This window comes from Schistocerca piceifrons, chromosome 2 (assembly GCF_021461385.2).
Source record: "Schistocerca piceifrons isolate TAMUIC-IGC-003096 chromosome 2, iqSchPice1.1, whole genome shotgun sequence".
Taxonomy (NCBI): Eukaryota; Metazoa; Arthropoda; class Insecta; order Orthoptera; family Acrididae; genus Schistocerca; species Schistocerca piceifrons.
Window position 1 is genome coordinate 961,800,786 of NC_060139.1, and position 16,688 is coordinate 961,817,473.

At 44.9% G+C, this 16,688-nt stretch overlaps 1 protein-coding gene across 1 annotated transcript in view; it reads left to right on the forward strand.

Annotated features, from left to right (window-relative positions):
• Positions 1 to 16,688, forward strand: part of LOC124776599 (protein spaetzle 3) — a 209,158-nt gene that overhangs the window by 175,111 nt on the left and 17,359 nt on the right. Inside the window, exon 3 of the mRNA XM_047251667.1 lies at positions 15,866 to 16,219. Within this exon, the coding sequence (XP_047107623.1) occupies positions 15,866 to 16,219 (354 nt within the window). The remainder of the gene's footprint in view (positions 1 to 15,865; positions 16,220 to 16,688) is intronic.

Sequence of the window (16,688 nt, forward strand, 5' to 3'; positions counted from 1 at the left end):
GTATGCCACGGCAAACTGGCTGACACTGACGGCGGCGGTGCACAAATGCTGCGCAGCTAGCGCCATTCGACGGCCAACACCGCGGTTGCTGGTGTGTCCGCTGTGCCGTGTGTGTGATCATTGCTTGTACAGCCCTCTCGCAGTGTCCGGAGCAAGTATGGTGGGTCTGACACACCGGTGTCAATGTGTTCTTTTTTCCATTTCCAGGAGTGTATTTTTTTTCATATCGTTAGTTCTGATTACAACATGAATTAAAATAACCATGTATTAATTTCCTTCAAACAAAAAAAAATTGGAGGTGAAAGGATTAAGCGGTATTCTATACCTCCAAAACTATAACGGACATTGACTTGAAAATTATATAGCAAATTCGTGCTTTTAGACAGTTGCACAGCACATCGTTTCATTAAAATTGATCCATGGAGAGGGATAAAAGTGGAATCGTAATCTGTGATCTAGTTTCTCGCTACAAGCTAGCAATCTGCAGCATACAATATATGGCATTGCATAGCTTGGGGACCAGCCACCAGGGCTGCACTTCATACCTACAGCATCTGCAGAGGCTCAAAACTGCCTCTAAGACTGAACCACATATTGCTATACAGTACTCAAGGCACGGAATCCGTCCTCGGCTGTTTCGTCGTATTTATAAAGACCGAGGTGACGCAATGGTTTGTTCTGTCTCCACTGTTCTCCATGTCAAAGCGAAATGAAACTCTTAGCATCACTTCATTTCTTCTGCTAATCGTTGTCTGGTATTGCCGTCAGTAGGGTCTCCCACACCTCTCTCTCTCTCTCTCTCCCTCTCTCCCTCTCTCTCTCTCTGACACACCCACATACGCTCCTAACGGAACTAGAAATGCATATGCGCGCGCAAGAATGTCGGTGTGAACTCATCCTACTAAAGCAGGTAGGTGTGTGGGTAACTTAGACCCTTGTTAAGTCTGGTTTACACGAAAGGCGAACACAAGCGAACGAGCATTCGTAGACCATTTGACAGTGTTCACTACCATTCGCTTGTATAAAGGAACAAGTGTTCACAGCAGAGGGAACGGAAGAGAGTATGTAGCCCATGAACGCTGCCTCCCCCCACCCACCCACCCACACACACACACACACACACACACACACACAAATCCACCGCCCCTACCGACTTCGTTTTATGCAACCTGCATGTTATATCTGGCCTTCAAAAACTACGCACGAGATTTTCATATTCTCTCGCTCGCTACGTGGAAACTATTAGTCCTACAAAAAAGAATTAACACGACTCTGGGCTCTGCGACGCTTCAGACAGCAAGGTGTCCACACATGCGAAAAATTGGCCAAGTGCGAGTAGAGCTCCCGACCTGAGGATTCCATACAAACTTAATTACGTATATTGATAATTCATCCATCGAGGGAATCGAGAATCTCGACAATTTTTTCCTGTTATCGGTATCGATAGTGACAATATATCGGTCCTTGGAATTCCAAAACTCTAACGAAGTCTCTATAGTAGTTCGTCAGACTAGCTCACACATATAAAAAGAATCGAACAGGTGACTTCATTTTACATGTGTAGAGAGAGAAGATGTATTAAAATATTTTTTATTTCCTTACTAGAACATGACTACAACTTACATATTGTGCAATAATATTTCTCTATTATAATTTTGAATTGCAAAAAAATATTTTTTATTACAATTTAATAATTTTCGGATTTTTTTTCTTTTACTGTGAAACCTTGCTTTTTACCAAATTTCATGAGTCTAAGTCAACGGGAAGTACCCTATCGATTTTGATGCGTAAATTTGCGAGTATCAAAGTATATGACGTAAATGGCGGTATCTTTTGTTTACATTGACTTAAAAGCTTCTATGTCTTACGCCTCCAAGTGACCGTAGACCTTAGTATCTGACACAAATTTCAACTTGATACGCCTACCCATTCCTGAGAAAAAGGATTCTTAACAGACGGACAGACAAACAGACTGATAAAAGAAGAAAAACATTTTTTTCGTCTGATATTATTGCAAATTAAGAATTTTTGGACTTTTTGCTTTACCTTTACTGTAAAACCTTGCTCCTATCCAAATTTCAAGATTTGAGGTCAACAGCAAGTGCCCCAAAGGTGTTGATGAGTGAGTTTGCTAGAATCAAAGTATGACATAAATGGCCGTATATTTTGATCGTATTGACTTAGAAGCTTAAATGTTTTACACCACCAAAGAACCAAATGAAGTTATTCTTTTGTAACCGTCAAGGAACCGTATATATCAGTATGCGACATAAATTTCAACTTGATACATCTACCCGTTCACGAGAAAAAGGGTTCTTAACAGTCGGACAAATAAACAGGCAGACAACATAGCAATCCTATAACGTTTCCGTTTCTATCAATTGAGGTACGGAACCTTAAAACAGAAGTTCATGTGAGGTGTAAAATGGGTTAATGACGTCACGTTGGCTCCAGAATTCACTACAGTTCTGCGCAACGCCGCCACGGACGTCTCACACGATATCACACTCTGTCCAGGGTACTGTCTTCGGTCCACGACAATGCCCCATGTCACTCTACATAGGACAGAGTCACACGTGCTGCTTGTTTTGAATATCAAATGGTTCAAATGGTTCTGAGCACTATGCGACTTCTGAGGTCATCAGTCACCTAGAACTTAGAACTACTTAAACCTAACCAACCTAAGGACATCACAAACATCCATGCCCGAGGCAGGATTCGAACCTGCGACCATAGCGGTCGCTCGGCTCCAGACTGTAGCGCCTAGAACCGCACGGCCACTTCGGCCGGCTTTGGATATCAAATTTTGCTTCAAGCCCCCCCCCCCCCCCCCACCCCTCCCTATACTCCTGACTGGGCACTCGTGACTTCTTCTTGTTTTCTCGAATGAAGAAACCACAGCATGGCAGGCGTATTTCTAAAATGTCAACGAGGTGATTTTTGAGGGGTAAATCTTCCTGATCAGCGGAAATGCAAACTTCCACATCAAATCCATCTGGCAAGTCATTCATCGTTTCACGGCGGCAGACTGCTTTCTTTCGAGGTGACAGTTACGCAGGCATAACTTACGAGCATGTAATGTCTGAATATCGCAGTACTGACGTCCAGATGCATGCTTGGGTATTCATAAGGGGTACACCTTGTTCGTAGCAACGTACTATTTCACATTTGGACTCTCCGCTTCCGGGCTACCACAGCGTGACGCACGGGCAAATATCTACAATCTCCTGCGTGTTGGCTGGGGAACTCTGTTCTCACAGTAAATGCCGGATGACGACACCGCAATTATGACGTTAACGTGGTGAAGCCCCAGTCCTCATAACTTTTCCGGCACAGAAAGCTTCTTCCCTTCCCCCTCTGGCTTGGGCACTAGGAAGTGTTAATTCGGTTCTTTCGAGCCAGAGGTTAAGGTTGGAAATTTACAGTAAGCCTTCTTCTCTGGCAGCCATTTCTCACTGCAGGTAGCGCTCCGTGAGCAATATGCATTCCGACCGTTAAAACACGAGCATCCGATATCGTGACATTCCAGGTGCAACTCAGGATTCGAACTCTTCCACTCTCAAGTCTGATAATTTTTTTCTTTTGGGTCATCTGTCTCGTGACTGGTTTGCTCCAACTCGCCACGATTTTGTCTCCTGCGCCAACCCCTTCACCTCAGAGTAACACTTGCATCCACCACATTCAGTTATTTGTTGGATATACTCAACTATCTGTGTTGCCCTACAGTTTTTGGGGTTCCCGCACCTCAATCGATAAAAACGGACTCCTTATAGAATCACTTTCTTGTCCGTCTGTCTGTCCATCCGACTTTAAAGACCCTTTTTTCTCATGAATGGGTAGGGATGTAAAGTTGAAATTTATGTCACATCTAAGGTCTACGGTCCCTTTGCGGTAAAAAATTTAAGCTCCTAAATCAAAGGATACGGCAGTCTTTTGACATTCGCAAACTCACTCCTCAAAACCTATACAGGGTGAGTCACTAACTATTGCACGCTAGAATAACTCCGAAAGTATGGTAGTAGCTGAAAAGTTTGTGGGCAAATATTGCATGTGACAACGGCGGCCATAATATGACGTTGGTTTTTTGATACTAGGTGGGGTCGCGGCAGAGATATGAAGGTCAACTTTGTTTTTTTTTTTTTTTTAATGGGATGCTGTAGTCTGGTACTCATTTTCCGATAGCGGCTATCGAGACGAATCCAGCGATGTGTAACAGTAAGGTCTTTGAAAGTCAACGAAGGTCAAACCGGTGGCACGAACGTCCATTCACAGAAGGTGTTCGAAGTGATGACCATTGGTATCAGTGCAGTGCTGCAATCGTATCATCGACTGAGTGGTATTCCTTATCACATCAGCACTTATCGAAGCACATGCCCTGGCAATTCTCTCTCGTATATCGTGAGAATAGTAAATATTCGCCGAAAACGACGTATCCATCTAACGTGCCATTGACATGTAAACACCATTCGACGGTTTCGCAATACAACACCAATGGAAACGGTAAGACTAGTATCGTCGAATCAAGCGAATGTGAATGATGTATTTCTTCGAAGAACAGGTCGATATGCTTCTCATTTACCGAGAATGCCAACGAAATTCAGTGAGAGCTAGAGACTGACACGCCGAACGATATCCTCAACGTATTCAGTCTACACGTCGTACATTTAAATATATGTATGATAAATTGAGAATAACTGGATCTTTAATGCAACGGAAACATATCCGGCAAAGGAAAGTTACTAACGAGGAAACGAAAATTGGTACTCTTGCCACTGTGGTTCGAGATTCTGGCGTTAGTTCGCATCAAATCGCAAGGGAATCTGGCATGAGCTAGAGTAGTGTTATTCGTGTTCTGCATCGCCATAAATATCATTCTTACCATATCAGTCTGCACCAAGATTAACTGGTACGGATTGAATGCGTCGCATTGAATTCTGTCGATGGGTTCAACTTCAGATTCAGAGGGATGACACATATATTAATTTGATTTTATTTATTGACGAGGCTACATTCACGAACCATGCAAATGTTAATTTACATAACATGCATTATTGGGCAACTGAAAATCCATGTTGGTGCGGCAAGTTGCACACCAAAAACCGCGGTCGGTAAATGTGTGGTGTGGGATTCTGGAGGACAGAATTATAGGCCCCTATTTCATAGAAGGAAATCTTAATGGTAGGAAGTATACCACATTCCTGCAAGAAACATTAGGTCTCTTACTGGAAGAAATACCTTTAGGCACAAGGGACAGAATGTGGTATCAACACGGTGGGTGTCCGGCACATTTTCCGCTGATGGCTAGAAATGAATTGCAGAGACAATTCCCAAATCGTTGGATTGGACGCGGAGAAGATGTATCGTGGCCGGCTCGTTCGCCAGACTTGACTCCTCTGGATTTTTTCTTGTGGGGATTCGTAAAAGGCGCAGTTTATAAAGACGTTCCAACTGCACTTGAAGATATGCGAGAGAGAGTCGTCACAGCATGTGCTTCGATAAGTGCCGAAGTGATAATGAATACCATTCAATCCACGATAAGAAGATTGCAGCACTGCAATGATACCAATGATCATCACTTCGAACACCTTCTGTAAATGGACGTTCATGCCACCTTTTTGACCTTCGTTGACCTTCAAAGGCGTTACTGCTACACATCATTGGACTCGTCTCGATAGCCACTATCAAAAAATAAATACCAAACTACAGCATCCCATTTAAAAAAACAAAGTTGACCTTCATGTCTCTGATGCGAGCCCACCTAGCAACAAAAAATCACTATCATATTATGTCCCCCGTTGTCCCATGCAACGTTTGTCCCAGAAACTTTTCAGCTCCTGTCATACTTTCGGAGTTATTCTTGGCGGCAAGAGTTAGTGACTCACCTGGTATTTATAAAAAAAATTATTAAAAATTTAGATTGCATTGGTAATCTGTCAAAAATCTCAGGAACTACGGTACGGATTATGAAATGACACAACTTCAGAGACTTTACTGGTCTTATATACATATGATTTTTTTATGTATATAGACTGAAACGGCGAGTGAAAATTTGTACCAAGGCCGGAAATCGAACCCGACTCTCCTGCTTACTAGGCAGGTGCGTTAGCCACAAATCCACCTTGGCACAGCATTTCAGACAACTGCATGGATTACACAAGGACGCCTCCCTCCTCGATCCAAATTCTCAGCCGGCCGGTGTGGCCGAGCGGTTCTAGGCGTTTCAGTCCGGAACCGCGCCGCTGCTACAGTCGCAGGTTCGAATTCTGCTCGGCCATGGATGTGTGTGACGTCCTTAGGTTAGTTAGGTTTCAGTAGTTCTAAGTCTAGGGGACTGATGACCTCAGATGTTAAGTAACATAGTGCTTTGAGCCATTTTAATCATTTTGAACCAAATTCTCACTGCCGCCCCAGTCTATTTTATTTGGCTCGAGAAGAGAGGCGTGCCAGGATAATCCGTGCAGTTGTGCGAACTGCTGTGCCAAGATGGTTAGTGGCTAACGCACCTGCCTACTAAGCAGGAGAGCCAAGTTCGATTCCCACACTGGTACAAATTTTCACTTGCCACTTCAGTCTATGTACATAAAACAGGTAGGGATTTTGACATGGATTTCAGTAATAGTTAGAGTAATTCATGAGGAATGTTTATGTGTATGATTTCCAAATATTTCGTGCTGATCAACTGAGTTACGATGAAGTGAAGTCCTCTGCCACTGTGGAAACGATGCATTTGCCGTCTAACAGCGATAGGCGTAAGGCCAGCCAGCTGCCGCGCTGACAATATCTGCCTAAGAAACATACTGCATCTGTAATGAATGTTTCAAAGCAAACTAATACTGGTAACTGATACAGGATTACGCTTCCATTGTTTGGGATCATGTTGCGGTATCCCGTAAAATACCCACTGAAGCTTTCCAAAGAGCAATTCGACATTTGCGTAACAACAATAGTCCTATGGCCGGCTTTGCTATTTTCTTCTCTGGAGACTACCGTCAAATCTTACAAGTAATCACAACAGGGACGAGAGCAGACAAAGTCAATGCACCTGCAGTTAATGTAGCTTGCTAATATAACTCCAAAAATAAATGAAAAATTACCATAGCTAATGCGAAATTACACGAAAATTTAAACTTAAAAAAATTAAAACATTCTCGGCAGACTTAGAATTCCAAGGACCAATATCCTGCCCGTATCGATATCGATAACAGGCAAAAATCATGGAGATTCTCTATTCCTGGGATCGATGAACCATCTATCTATGTATGTACAAAATTAACTTCCTACGGAACCCTTGGAGTGCCCATACCCTTTCTAGTACCATAGTAGTTATTTCCTCGTTTCCTATCATCCATTCCCTTCTTGTAGTTAGTGTTTTTCACATACACCTTTCCTCACCAATTCTACCATTTCTTGTCTTATCAGTCTTCTGTAACACCATTGTTTTCTCACAATTTACAATTTTAGTTTCGCACAACGCCATGCTACAGACGTACATTCCCACAATTTTCTTTCGCAAATTAAGGCCCATATTCGATAGTAGTAGACTTCTTTTCGCAAGGAAACTCTCTTTGCCCTTGATAGTTTTCTTAAATTCTTCTTGTTTCATCCATCACGAGGTATTTTGCTTCGTATGTAGCAGAATTCCTCCGCTTCTTATATTACATGGTCCCGCAGTTTCGATGTCAACGTGTTCCTCTCAGTTCTGCCACTCATAAATACTTTCGCCTTTGAAACTTCCTGGCAGATTAAAACTGTGTGCCGGACCGAGACTCGAACTCGGGACCTTTGCCTTTCGCGGGCAAGTGCTCTACCAGTGCTACTGGCGGAATTAAAGCTGTGAGGACAGGGCGTGAGTCCTGCTTGGGTAGCTCAGTCGATAGGGCACTTGCCCGCGAAAGACAAAAGTCCCGAGTTCGAGTCTCGGTCCGGCACACAGTTTTAATCTGCCAGGAAGTTTCATATCAGCGCACACTCCGCTGTTGAGTGACAATTTCATTCTCTAATCTTTCGCCTTTCTTTGGTTTGATGTATTACTTTACTGCTTCCATTAACTTACTAATTTCCACCGACAAGTCAGTAGCCCTGTATAACCCTGCCTGTCTCAGAAAATCCCAGATTCACATACTAGATGGGTTTTTATTGATGACAGGTGCCACGCTCAACGACTCACCGTGCTTTTGTTCACTGCCAGGTCTCCATACTGCAAGTGCCTATGAATATCTGCACTGCTTTTTTCCGCGAAAAGAAACTCAATGGCAGCTCTCTGCTTTGGACGCACCTATGTTACAAACGCCATTTTGAAGGTTACGTCTAGCGATGCCACATACCGGAACTTGGATTAAACTATAGGGGCTGAAGTGGGAATTTTCCACGATCTTCCACAACAAATTAATTCAGTCAACCAAAACTGGTCGAGAAAAAAGTATTGCATTGTTTACTGCATGCCCTCCTAGATTACTCTTCCCTCCACTTATTTGCCAAAAACGGCAACGAATAACTCGCAAAATTACCATTACTGGAAAATACACCACTTAAACTTATCACAGAAAATTCTAAATGAGCTAAGTGTTTCAAAAAGTTATCCCGATTCCATAAAATTCAGTCTTCTGCGTGAATGAAGGCAAAATCCCGGAGTAAAGTTTAACATAGACATCAAAACTATACGTTTACCTTGGCAAAAATCGTAATCTCGCTCGCTCCCCTATGTACGTGGCGTGCAGATAATACAGCCGGCCGGTGTGGCCGAGCGGTTCTAGGCGCCTCAGTCTGGAACCATGTGACCGCTACGGTCGCAGGTTCGAATCCTGCCTCGGGCATGGATGTGTGTGATGTCCTTAGGTTTGTTAGGTTTAAGTAGTTCTAAGTTCTAGGGACTGATGACCTCAGATGTTAAGTCCCATAGTGCTCACAGCCATTTTGAGCGATAATACAGCACGGTGTTTGGCGTTCTCCGTTTGAACAGTTGCAGTTCAGTTACAACCGTGTGGCGTGATTTTTGTTGAGAAGTACGGCATTGCACCTCCTACAGCTCAAAGCGTTTACCGATGGAACCAGCAATATGGGGATATTCACAGGTCGCCCCGGGGGCGGGGGGTCTTCCGAGACTTTGAGCACTTTCAACAGAGTTTTGCACATAGTCCATGGAAATCTACTCGTCGTACCAGCCGGAATTGAGCCATTCCTCATTTGTGTGTTTGGCTTGTTTCGCCGCGACGTTTGGGTTTCAAGCCGTTCATTATTCAGTTGCAATAAGGGTTTGATAGTGATGAGCAAGCCGGCCGTTGTGGCCGAGCGGTTCTAGGCGCTTCAGTCTGGAACCGCGTGACCGCTACGGTCGCAGGTTCGAATCCTGCCTCGGGCAGGGATGTGTGTGATGTCCTTAGGTTAGTTAGGTTAAAGTACAGGGCTATTACAAATGATTGAAGCGATTTCATAAATTCACTGTAGCTCCATTCATTGACATATGGTCACGACACACTACAGATACGTAGAAAAACTCATAAAGTTTTGTTCGGCTGAAGCCGCACTTCAGGTTTCTGCCGCCAGAGCGCTCGAGAGCGCAGTGAGACAAAATGGCGACAGGATACGAGAAAGCGTATGTCGTGTTTGAAATGCACTCACATCAGTCAGTCATAACAGTGCCACGACACTTCAGGACGAAGTTCAACAAAGATCCGCCAACTGCTAACTCCATTCGGCGATGGTATGCGCAGTTTAAAGCTTCTGGATGCCTCTGTAAAGGGAAATCAACGGGTCGGCCTGCAGTGAGCGAAGAAACGGTTGAACGCGTGCGGGCAAGTTTCACGCGTAGCCCGCGGAAGTCGACGAATAAAGCAAGCAGGGAGCTAAACGTACCACGGCCGACGGTTTGGAAAATCTTAGGGAAAAGGCTAAAGCAGAAGCCTTACCGTTTACAATTGCTACAAGCCCTGACACCCGATGACAAAGTCAAACACTTTGAATTTTCGGCGCGGTTGCAACAGCTCATGAAAGAGGATGCGTTCAGTGCGAAACTTGTTTTCAGTGATGAAGCAACATTTTTTCTTAATGGTGAAGTGAACAGACACAATGTGCGAATCTGGGCAGAAGAGAATCCTCACGCATTTGTGCAGCAAATTCGCAATTCACCAAAAGTTAACGTGTTTTGTGCAACCTCACGGTTTAAAGTTTGCGGCTCCTTTTTCTTCTGCGAAAAAAACGTTACAGGACACGTGTATCTGGACATGCTGGAAAATTGGCTCATGCCACAACTGGAGACCGACAGCGCCGACTTCATCCTTCAACAGGATGGTGCTCCACCGCACTTCCATCATTTCTTAAACAGGAGATTGGAAAACCGATGGATCGGTCATGGTGGAGATCATGATCAGCAATTCATGTCATGGCCTCCACGCTCTCCCGACTTAACCCCATGCGATTTCTTTCTGTGGGGTTATGTGAAAGATTCAGTGTTTAAACCTCCTCTACCAATAAACGTGCCAGAACTGGGAGCTCGCATCAACGATGCTTTCGAACTCATTGATGGGGACATGCTGCGCCGAGTGTGGGAGGAACTTGATTATCGGCTTGATGTCTGCCGAATCACTAAAGGGGCACATATCGAACATTTGTGAATGCCTAAAAAGCTTTTTGAGTTTTTGTATGTGTGTACAAAGCATTGTGAAAACATCTCAAATAATAAAGTTATTGTAGAGCTGTGAAATCGCTTCAATCATTTGTAATAACCCTGTAGCTCTGAGTTCTAGGGGACTGATGACCTCAGATGTTAAGTCCCATAGTGCTCAGAGCAATTTGAACCATTTTTGGTGATGAGGAACAACAACGTGTAGAATTTGGTGGTTCCATTCTGGACGTGACGATGGAAGATAGCACTTCCTTTCACGTTCAGTGATGAGGCTGCATTCTATTTAAGTGGAAAAGCGCGAAGCACCTCAACTTAATAATATGGGGCACACAGAGGCCACGTACCATGGTCGAAGATAAGAGAGACCCACCAAATCGCCATGTACACTCTGCCACAAAAAAGACGCACCACTAAGGAGTTACGTAAATTATACATACAGGTACTGACCGAAAATGTAAATTGTAAACTTTGGAAGCTGTTGGATGAATATGTAACGCTGCAGCGTAATTTTACCACGCAGAAGGCAAAGAAAGTAAACAGGGAACATGTCGGTACCATGCCATGCATTCGTTGCAAATTTCATTCTGTGCACTCAGTTGGACAGTAACTGTGCCATGCACGTGAACAACATACGCAGATCTCAGCATCTGAGACGTGTAGCTGGGCTCAAAGAAGCCGGTTGGAGTTACCGGCAAATCGCTCGTCATCTGAATGGGAATGGTGCCGTTATTCGACGATGCTGGCAAGAATGGGTGAATCTTGACTGAATACAGCTTCAAGAATGAAGCAGTCGACCTAGAGAGACGACAGAACTTGAGGATCGAGCAATAGTCAGAGAGGCACTCAGAATCTTGGATTCATTATTATCATCGATCCGACGAGCAACTGCTGACCACAAGAATTATTAATAGGTGGGCCACAGAAAGGAGGCTGAGCTCACGCCGTCCCATGCGTCAACTACCTCCGTACACCATTAAGCCCATGTGCAGTGGTGCCGGGCACATTCGTCCTGGCATCTCATTGAATGAAGTATAATTGTCTTCAGTGGTGAGTCCCGCTTCGAACTGAACCCGAATACCAGCGATTACGTGTTTGGAGGCGCCCCAGACAGTGGTGAGGTACCAACCTGACTATCGCCTACTATATAGCCCGACAGCCAGGAGTGATGGTCGCCGGTGACATTTCATTTCATAGTCGATCCCTTTAGTTGTCATCCGCTGTACCCTTACAGCACAGCGATATGTGAACAGTATTTCACAGCCTGTTTTGTTGGCTTTTGTGGCAAGCCACCCTGGGCTTGTATTTCAGCAAGATAATGCCAGCCCGCACACGACGAGAGTTTCTAGTGCTTGCCGCATCTCTCCCCAACTGAGAACGTTTGGAACATTATGGGCAGGGCCTTCCAACCACCTCGGGATCTTTGCTGTGTCGTCCGAACAAGACACTGGCAGGGCAAAAGCACCACAGGCGCAAAGATGCGAGCTGATGCCGGTGCCATAGACTTGCCACTTGCGCGAGTTCCACCAGCGCCACGGGCGGCGCTGAGGATGAAAATATCGACTTCGCCTCGGTCAATTGACGGCCGAGTACAATCCGCCAATGACCGGAGACAACGGACAGAAGCCTAGTCGGGAGGTAGAAGAGCAGCTCTCGCCCACTTGGTTATAGATCATTCACCAGGGCTCTTAGAATTGAACAAACAGTTTTAATTACACTTGCTATGTGCCGTGAAGTTTACCTACGATTATTTGCACTTAGCCATTGAGAGCATTTTTTTGTGGTATACCGGTCGCTGTGGCCGAGCGGCTCTAGACCCTTCAGTCCGGAAATCCGCTGCTGCTACGGTCGGAGGTTCGAAGCCTGCCTCGGGCATGGATGTGTGTGATGTCCTTAGGTTAGTTTAAGTAGTTCTAAGTCTATGGGACTGATGGCCACAGATGTTCAGTCCCGTAGTACTCAGAGCCATTTGAACCGTTTTTGTGGTATATTACAAGCAATGTTGCAGACTTCCTTATTCAACTAGTCACAAAGGTAAGTAAACTTTTTTAACTCATTTGTGTGACTTCGTTACTAATTTGTTGGATTGTTGTAGAACCTTCGTTCTCCTATCCTGTTACCTGACCTTGGGACATAGCTTTGTAATAGTGGCAGGGAAAAATTGTCTTGGCAGTGTACTGCACCAGAAGGCGTTTCACGAACTCACAGACTCGGCGTACCGTAACAACCGCAGCAACTCGGCCTCCCTACCAGCAGCGATGAGGCCTGTACAAATTGGCGACGAGAGATTATAAAACTGGCGACAACGGTTTACAAAAATTTTGATGATTTAACCCACCAATTTGACAGAATCTGGCACAATCTCCCTAGAGACGACATCCAACAACTCTGTCACTCAGATGCCAAGTCGAATACCTACTTGCATAAGGGCCAGAGGTGGACCAACCTGTACTGATTCGCTCAATTTCTAATGCTCTTTCTCTTGAATAAATCATCAATTTAAAAAAAAAATTATAATCATCTGTTTGTCTGTACACGTGCGTCACATCTACCAATTTCCGTCCGATTCGAAAAATTCCTCAGTGGTGGGTCGTTTTTCTTCCGAGGTTTTCCGAGAACCGCGCGACTGCTACGGTCGCAGGTTCGAATCCTGCCTCGGGCATGGATGTGTGTGATGTCCTTAGGTTAGTTAGGTTTAAGTAGTTCTAAGTTCTAGGGGACTGATGACCAGAGATGTTAAGTCCCATAGTGCTCAGAGCCATTTGAACCATTTTTTTCCGAGAAAAGATTTGCGGCCCGTTCTTTATTGAGGAAAAGATTGCAGGAATCACATACCCGAATATGCTGAAGACCTAGCTTTTTCCACAATCGCGAGAACATGTTGAAGATTTCATTTCTCAACCAGAGCATCGTCGCAGTGACATCATCATGTATGAGCGTCTACCAAAGCTGTCTCGGCCATGGATAGACTGTAAGGGCCCTTGGTAACAATCAAACTTTGCCAGATATGACGATGTCTGTCCACAATTTTGTCAAACAAGGACGCAGACGTACCAACTGAGACTGCTAAATTTAACCTCACTTTTGAAGCAACTGTCATTGTGTCGCACTTGCCGCGCGGGACTAGCCGAGAGGCCTCAGGCGCTGCAGTCATGGACTGTGCGGCTGATCCCGGCGGAGGTTCGGGTCCTCCCTCGGGCATGGGTGTGTGTGTTTGTCCTTAGGATAATTTAGGTTAAGTAGTGTGTAAGCTTAGGGACTGATGACCTTAGCAGTTAAGTCACATAAAATTTCACACACGTTTGAACATTTTTTTTTTTTGTCGCAATTTGACACTAGTTGGAATGGCTACCAGTGTAGAAAAACTACTTCTTGCATTGACTTTAGCACTATGTATAAGAAAAAATAATAAAACAAGACGCGGATTAGTTGAAATCGAGAGGCAAATATACCCATGGAAACCTGCGAAATGAAAGATTACACTCAGAACCTTATGATTGCATCAACTTTCTTCGGCGGACATTCCAACTTTTAAAATTAGCAATCACACTGAAAAAGAAGAAACCTGTATACGAAAATGTACGCTTATACATCGTCCGTCCGTGGAAGAAACGGAGAGCTTTTTTTTCTCTGTTGCACTCCCACTTGTGTATTGTGCGTAGAATACTGCAGTTCTTCTTGAAGTCTTCTTGCGTAATATATGGTTGGGCAAGACATAACACCTCTACCACTCCGTAGTCGCCAGTCCACTTTTTTATCCTTGATCGTAGTTTACGTAGTTGTGGAAACGCAAGTTACAGAGAGATAAATTTTAACAAAATCCTTTTCCTCTAAACATGCCAAGCGTTACATCAACACAAACAACGTCCGCCACCTAGTCAAATCTGTCGTTAATCAAAATTTGTCTCGGACACGCCAGGCAGGATCTATGTTTGACGAACGCGTCAAACAGAGCAGCACACTGCCGAAAAATCTGAAAAACTAGTATAGTTTGACTAATTGTTTGATCGTGCACGGGCGCCTTAACTGTCGTACGGATCCCGCAGTGTACCATTGGCCACCACGGCCGCCTGATATCTCGATACGTGATTTTTCTTTTTTTGTTGTTGGTGTTTGTGAGTGACTCCGTCTGTATGCCTCCTCTTCCAACTGTTTTGGCGAAATTCGACGCCACATGACAACAATAAATGCAGGAGCTCTTAACGTGCTCTCGGAAGTATGGGACGAGTCAGAATATCGCCTGGAGATTTGCCGTCCGCCCGGCGGTGGGCACATTAAAATTTGTGAAAATTAGATGAAAACATGAACATGAAAATATCCTAAGGCTGTATAAACAAGCATGTAAAATATACCGGGTGAACAAAAAGTCAGTACAAATTTGAAAACTTAATAAACCACGGAATAATGTAGATAGAGAGGTAAAAATTGACACACATGCTTGGAATGACATCGGGTTTTATTAGAAAAAAAAACACCCCATATTGCTAGACGAGTGAAAGATCTCTTGCGCGCGTCGTTTGGTGATGATCGTGTGCTCAGCCGCCACTTTCATCATGCTTGGCCTCCTAGACCTCAGTCCGTGCGATTATTGACTTTGGGGTTACCTGAAGTCGCAAGTGTATAGTGATCGACCGACATCTCTAGGGATGCTGAAAGACAACATCCGACGCCAATGCTTCACCATAACTCCGGACATGCTTTACAGTGCTGTTCACAAAATTATTCCTCGACTACAGCTATTGCTGAGGAATGATGGTGGATATATTGAGCATTTCCTGTAAAGAACATCATCTTTGCTTTGTCTTACTTTGTTTCGCTAATTATTGCTATTCTGATCGGACATTTTTTGACCGTTTGTATTTTTTTGGTTCTAATAAAACACCATGTCATTCCAAGCACGTGTGTCAATTTGTACCTCTCTATCTACATCATTCCTTGATTTATTCAGTTTTCAAATTTATACTGACTTTTTGATCACCCGGTATATCCTCGTAAAATAGGGTGGTTCTTCTGAAAATGAAAACAGTGTAGTCCTGTGCATAAATTAAAATTTGCCCCTTCATTGGTTTAGAGAGTCTTGTGAAATCGGAGGAATCTTTTTAGAACAGTGGAATGCGCTCTGTTTCAATGGCATATGTATGTGTGTGTGTGTGTGTGTGTGTGGGTGGGTGGGTGGGTGGGTGGGTGGGTCGGTGGGTGGATGTGGGTGTGTCCAGTAACTCACTGTGGGCTCTCCCTTACTTGCAGAGATCGCATCGAGAAGTTCATCGACGACAACAAGGCGCTGATGCGGCGGATGTACGGCGAGTTCCAGATGACTACGGAATATGGCCCGCCATACGAACAGCAGCAGCAACAACAACCAGGACGGAAGGGGCGGCGCAGCGTGAAGCGTGAGGCGGGTGCAGGGGCGGGGGCGGCGGGGGGCGGCACGCAGAGCGGCCAGCCCAGGCACACGCCCCCCGGTGTACCGGACCTGCACGCCGCCCCCGGACCAGACCCCACCGCCCCTGAGAACTCGGGTTCCGAGTCCTACTTCGCCAAGCTGCGCCAGTCCAGGCAGTCCTTCCGCGGCAACAACAACCAGTCCGAGACCGGCAGGTACTCTCGCTATAAGCTCGCCAGGATAAGTGGCACCAGCAGTTTATTGCATGTCTGCTCCAGCCGCCGCTATAGCCGCAACTACCAAGACTGGCCCCCTCACCACGCTAACAGTGACACGGCTGATGTTCGCCGCAAGATCTTAGCTACTCGTGACGCGCATGCGCACAGGTGACCGTCCTCTTACCGTGACTCAACTTCTGTGATAGCAGATAACAATAGCTGTTTTACTTAGTTTTACGTTATGTAGAGCGAAAAGAAAGCGACACCGCAACAAAATCAGTTTGCAAAGTATAACATTTATGCCATATTTACGGAGGTTTGTTAAGCCGGGTTCACACACGCAACGAAAGTATCGCCACAAGTCAAGTCATTCTGGAGTGGCGCTGTGAGCTGCCGTTCACACAGGACGCCACAAATCCTTCGTAATTGCGCAGTTTGCAAAATGGCGTCACCTGTCTCAGCTGAT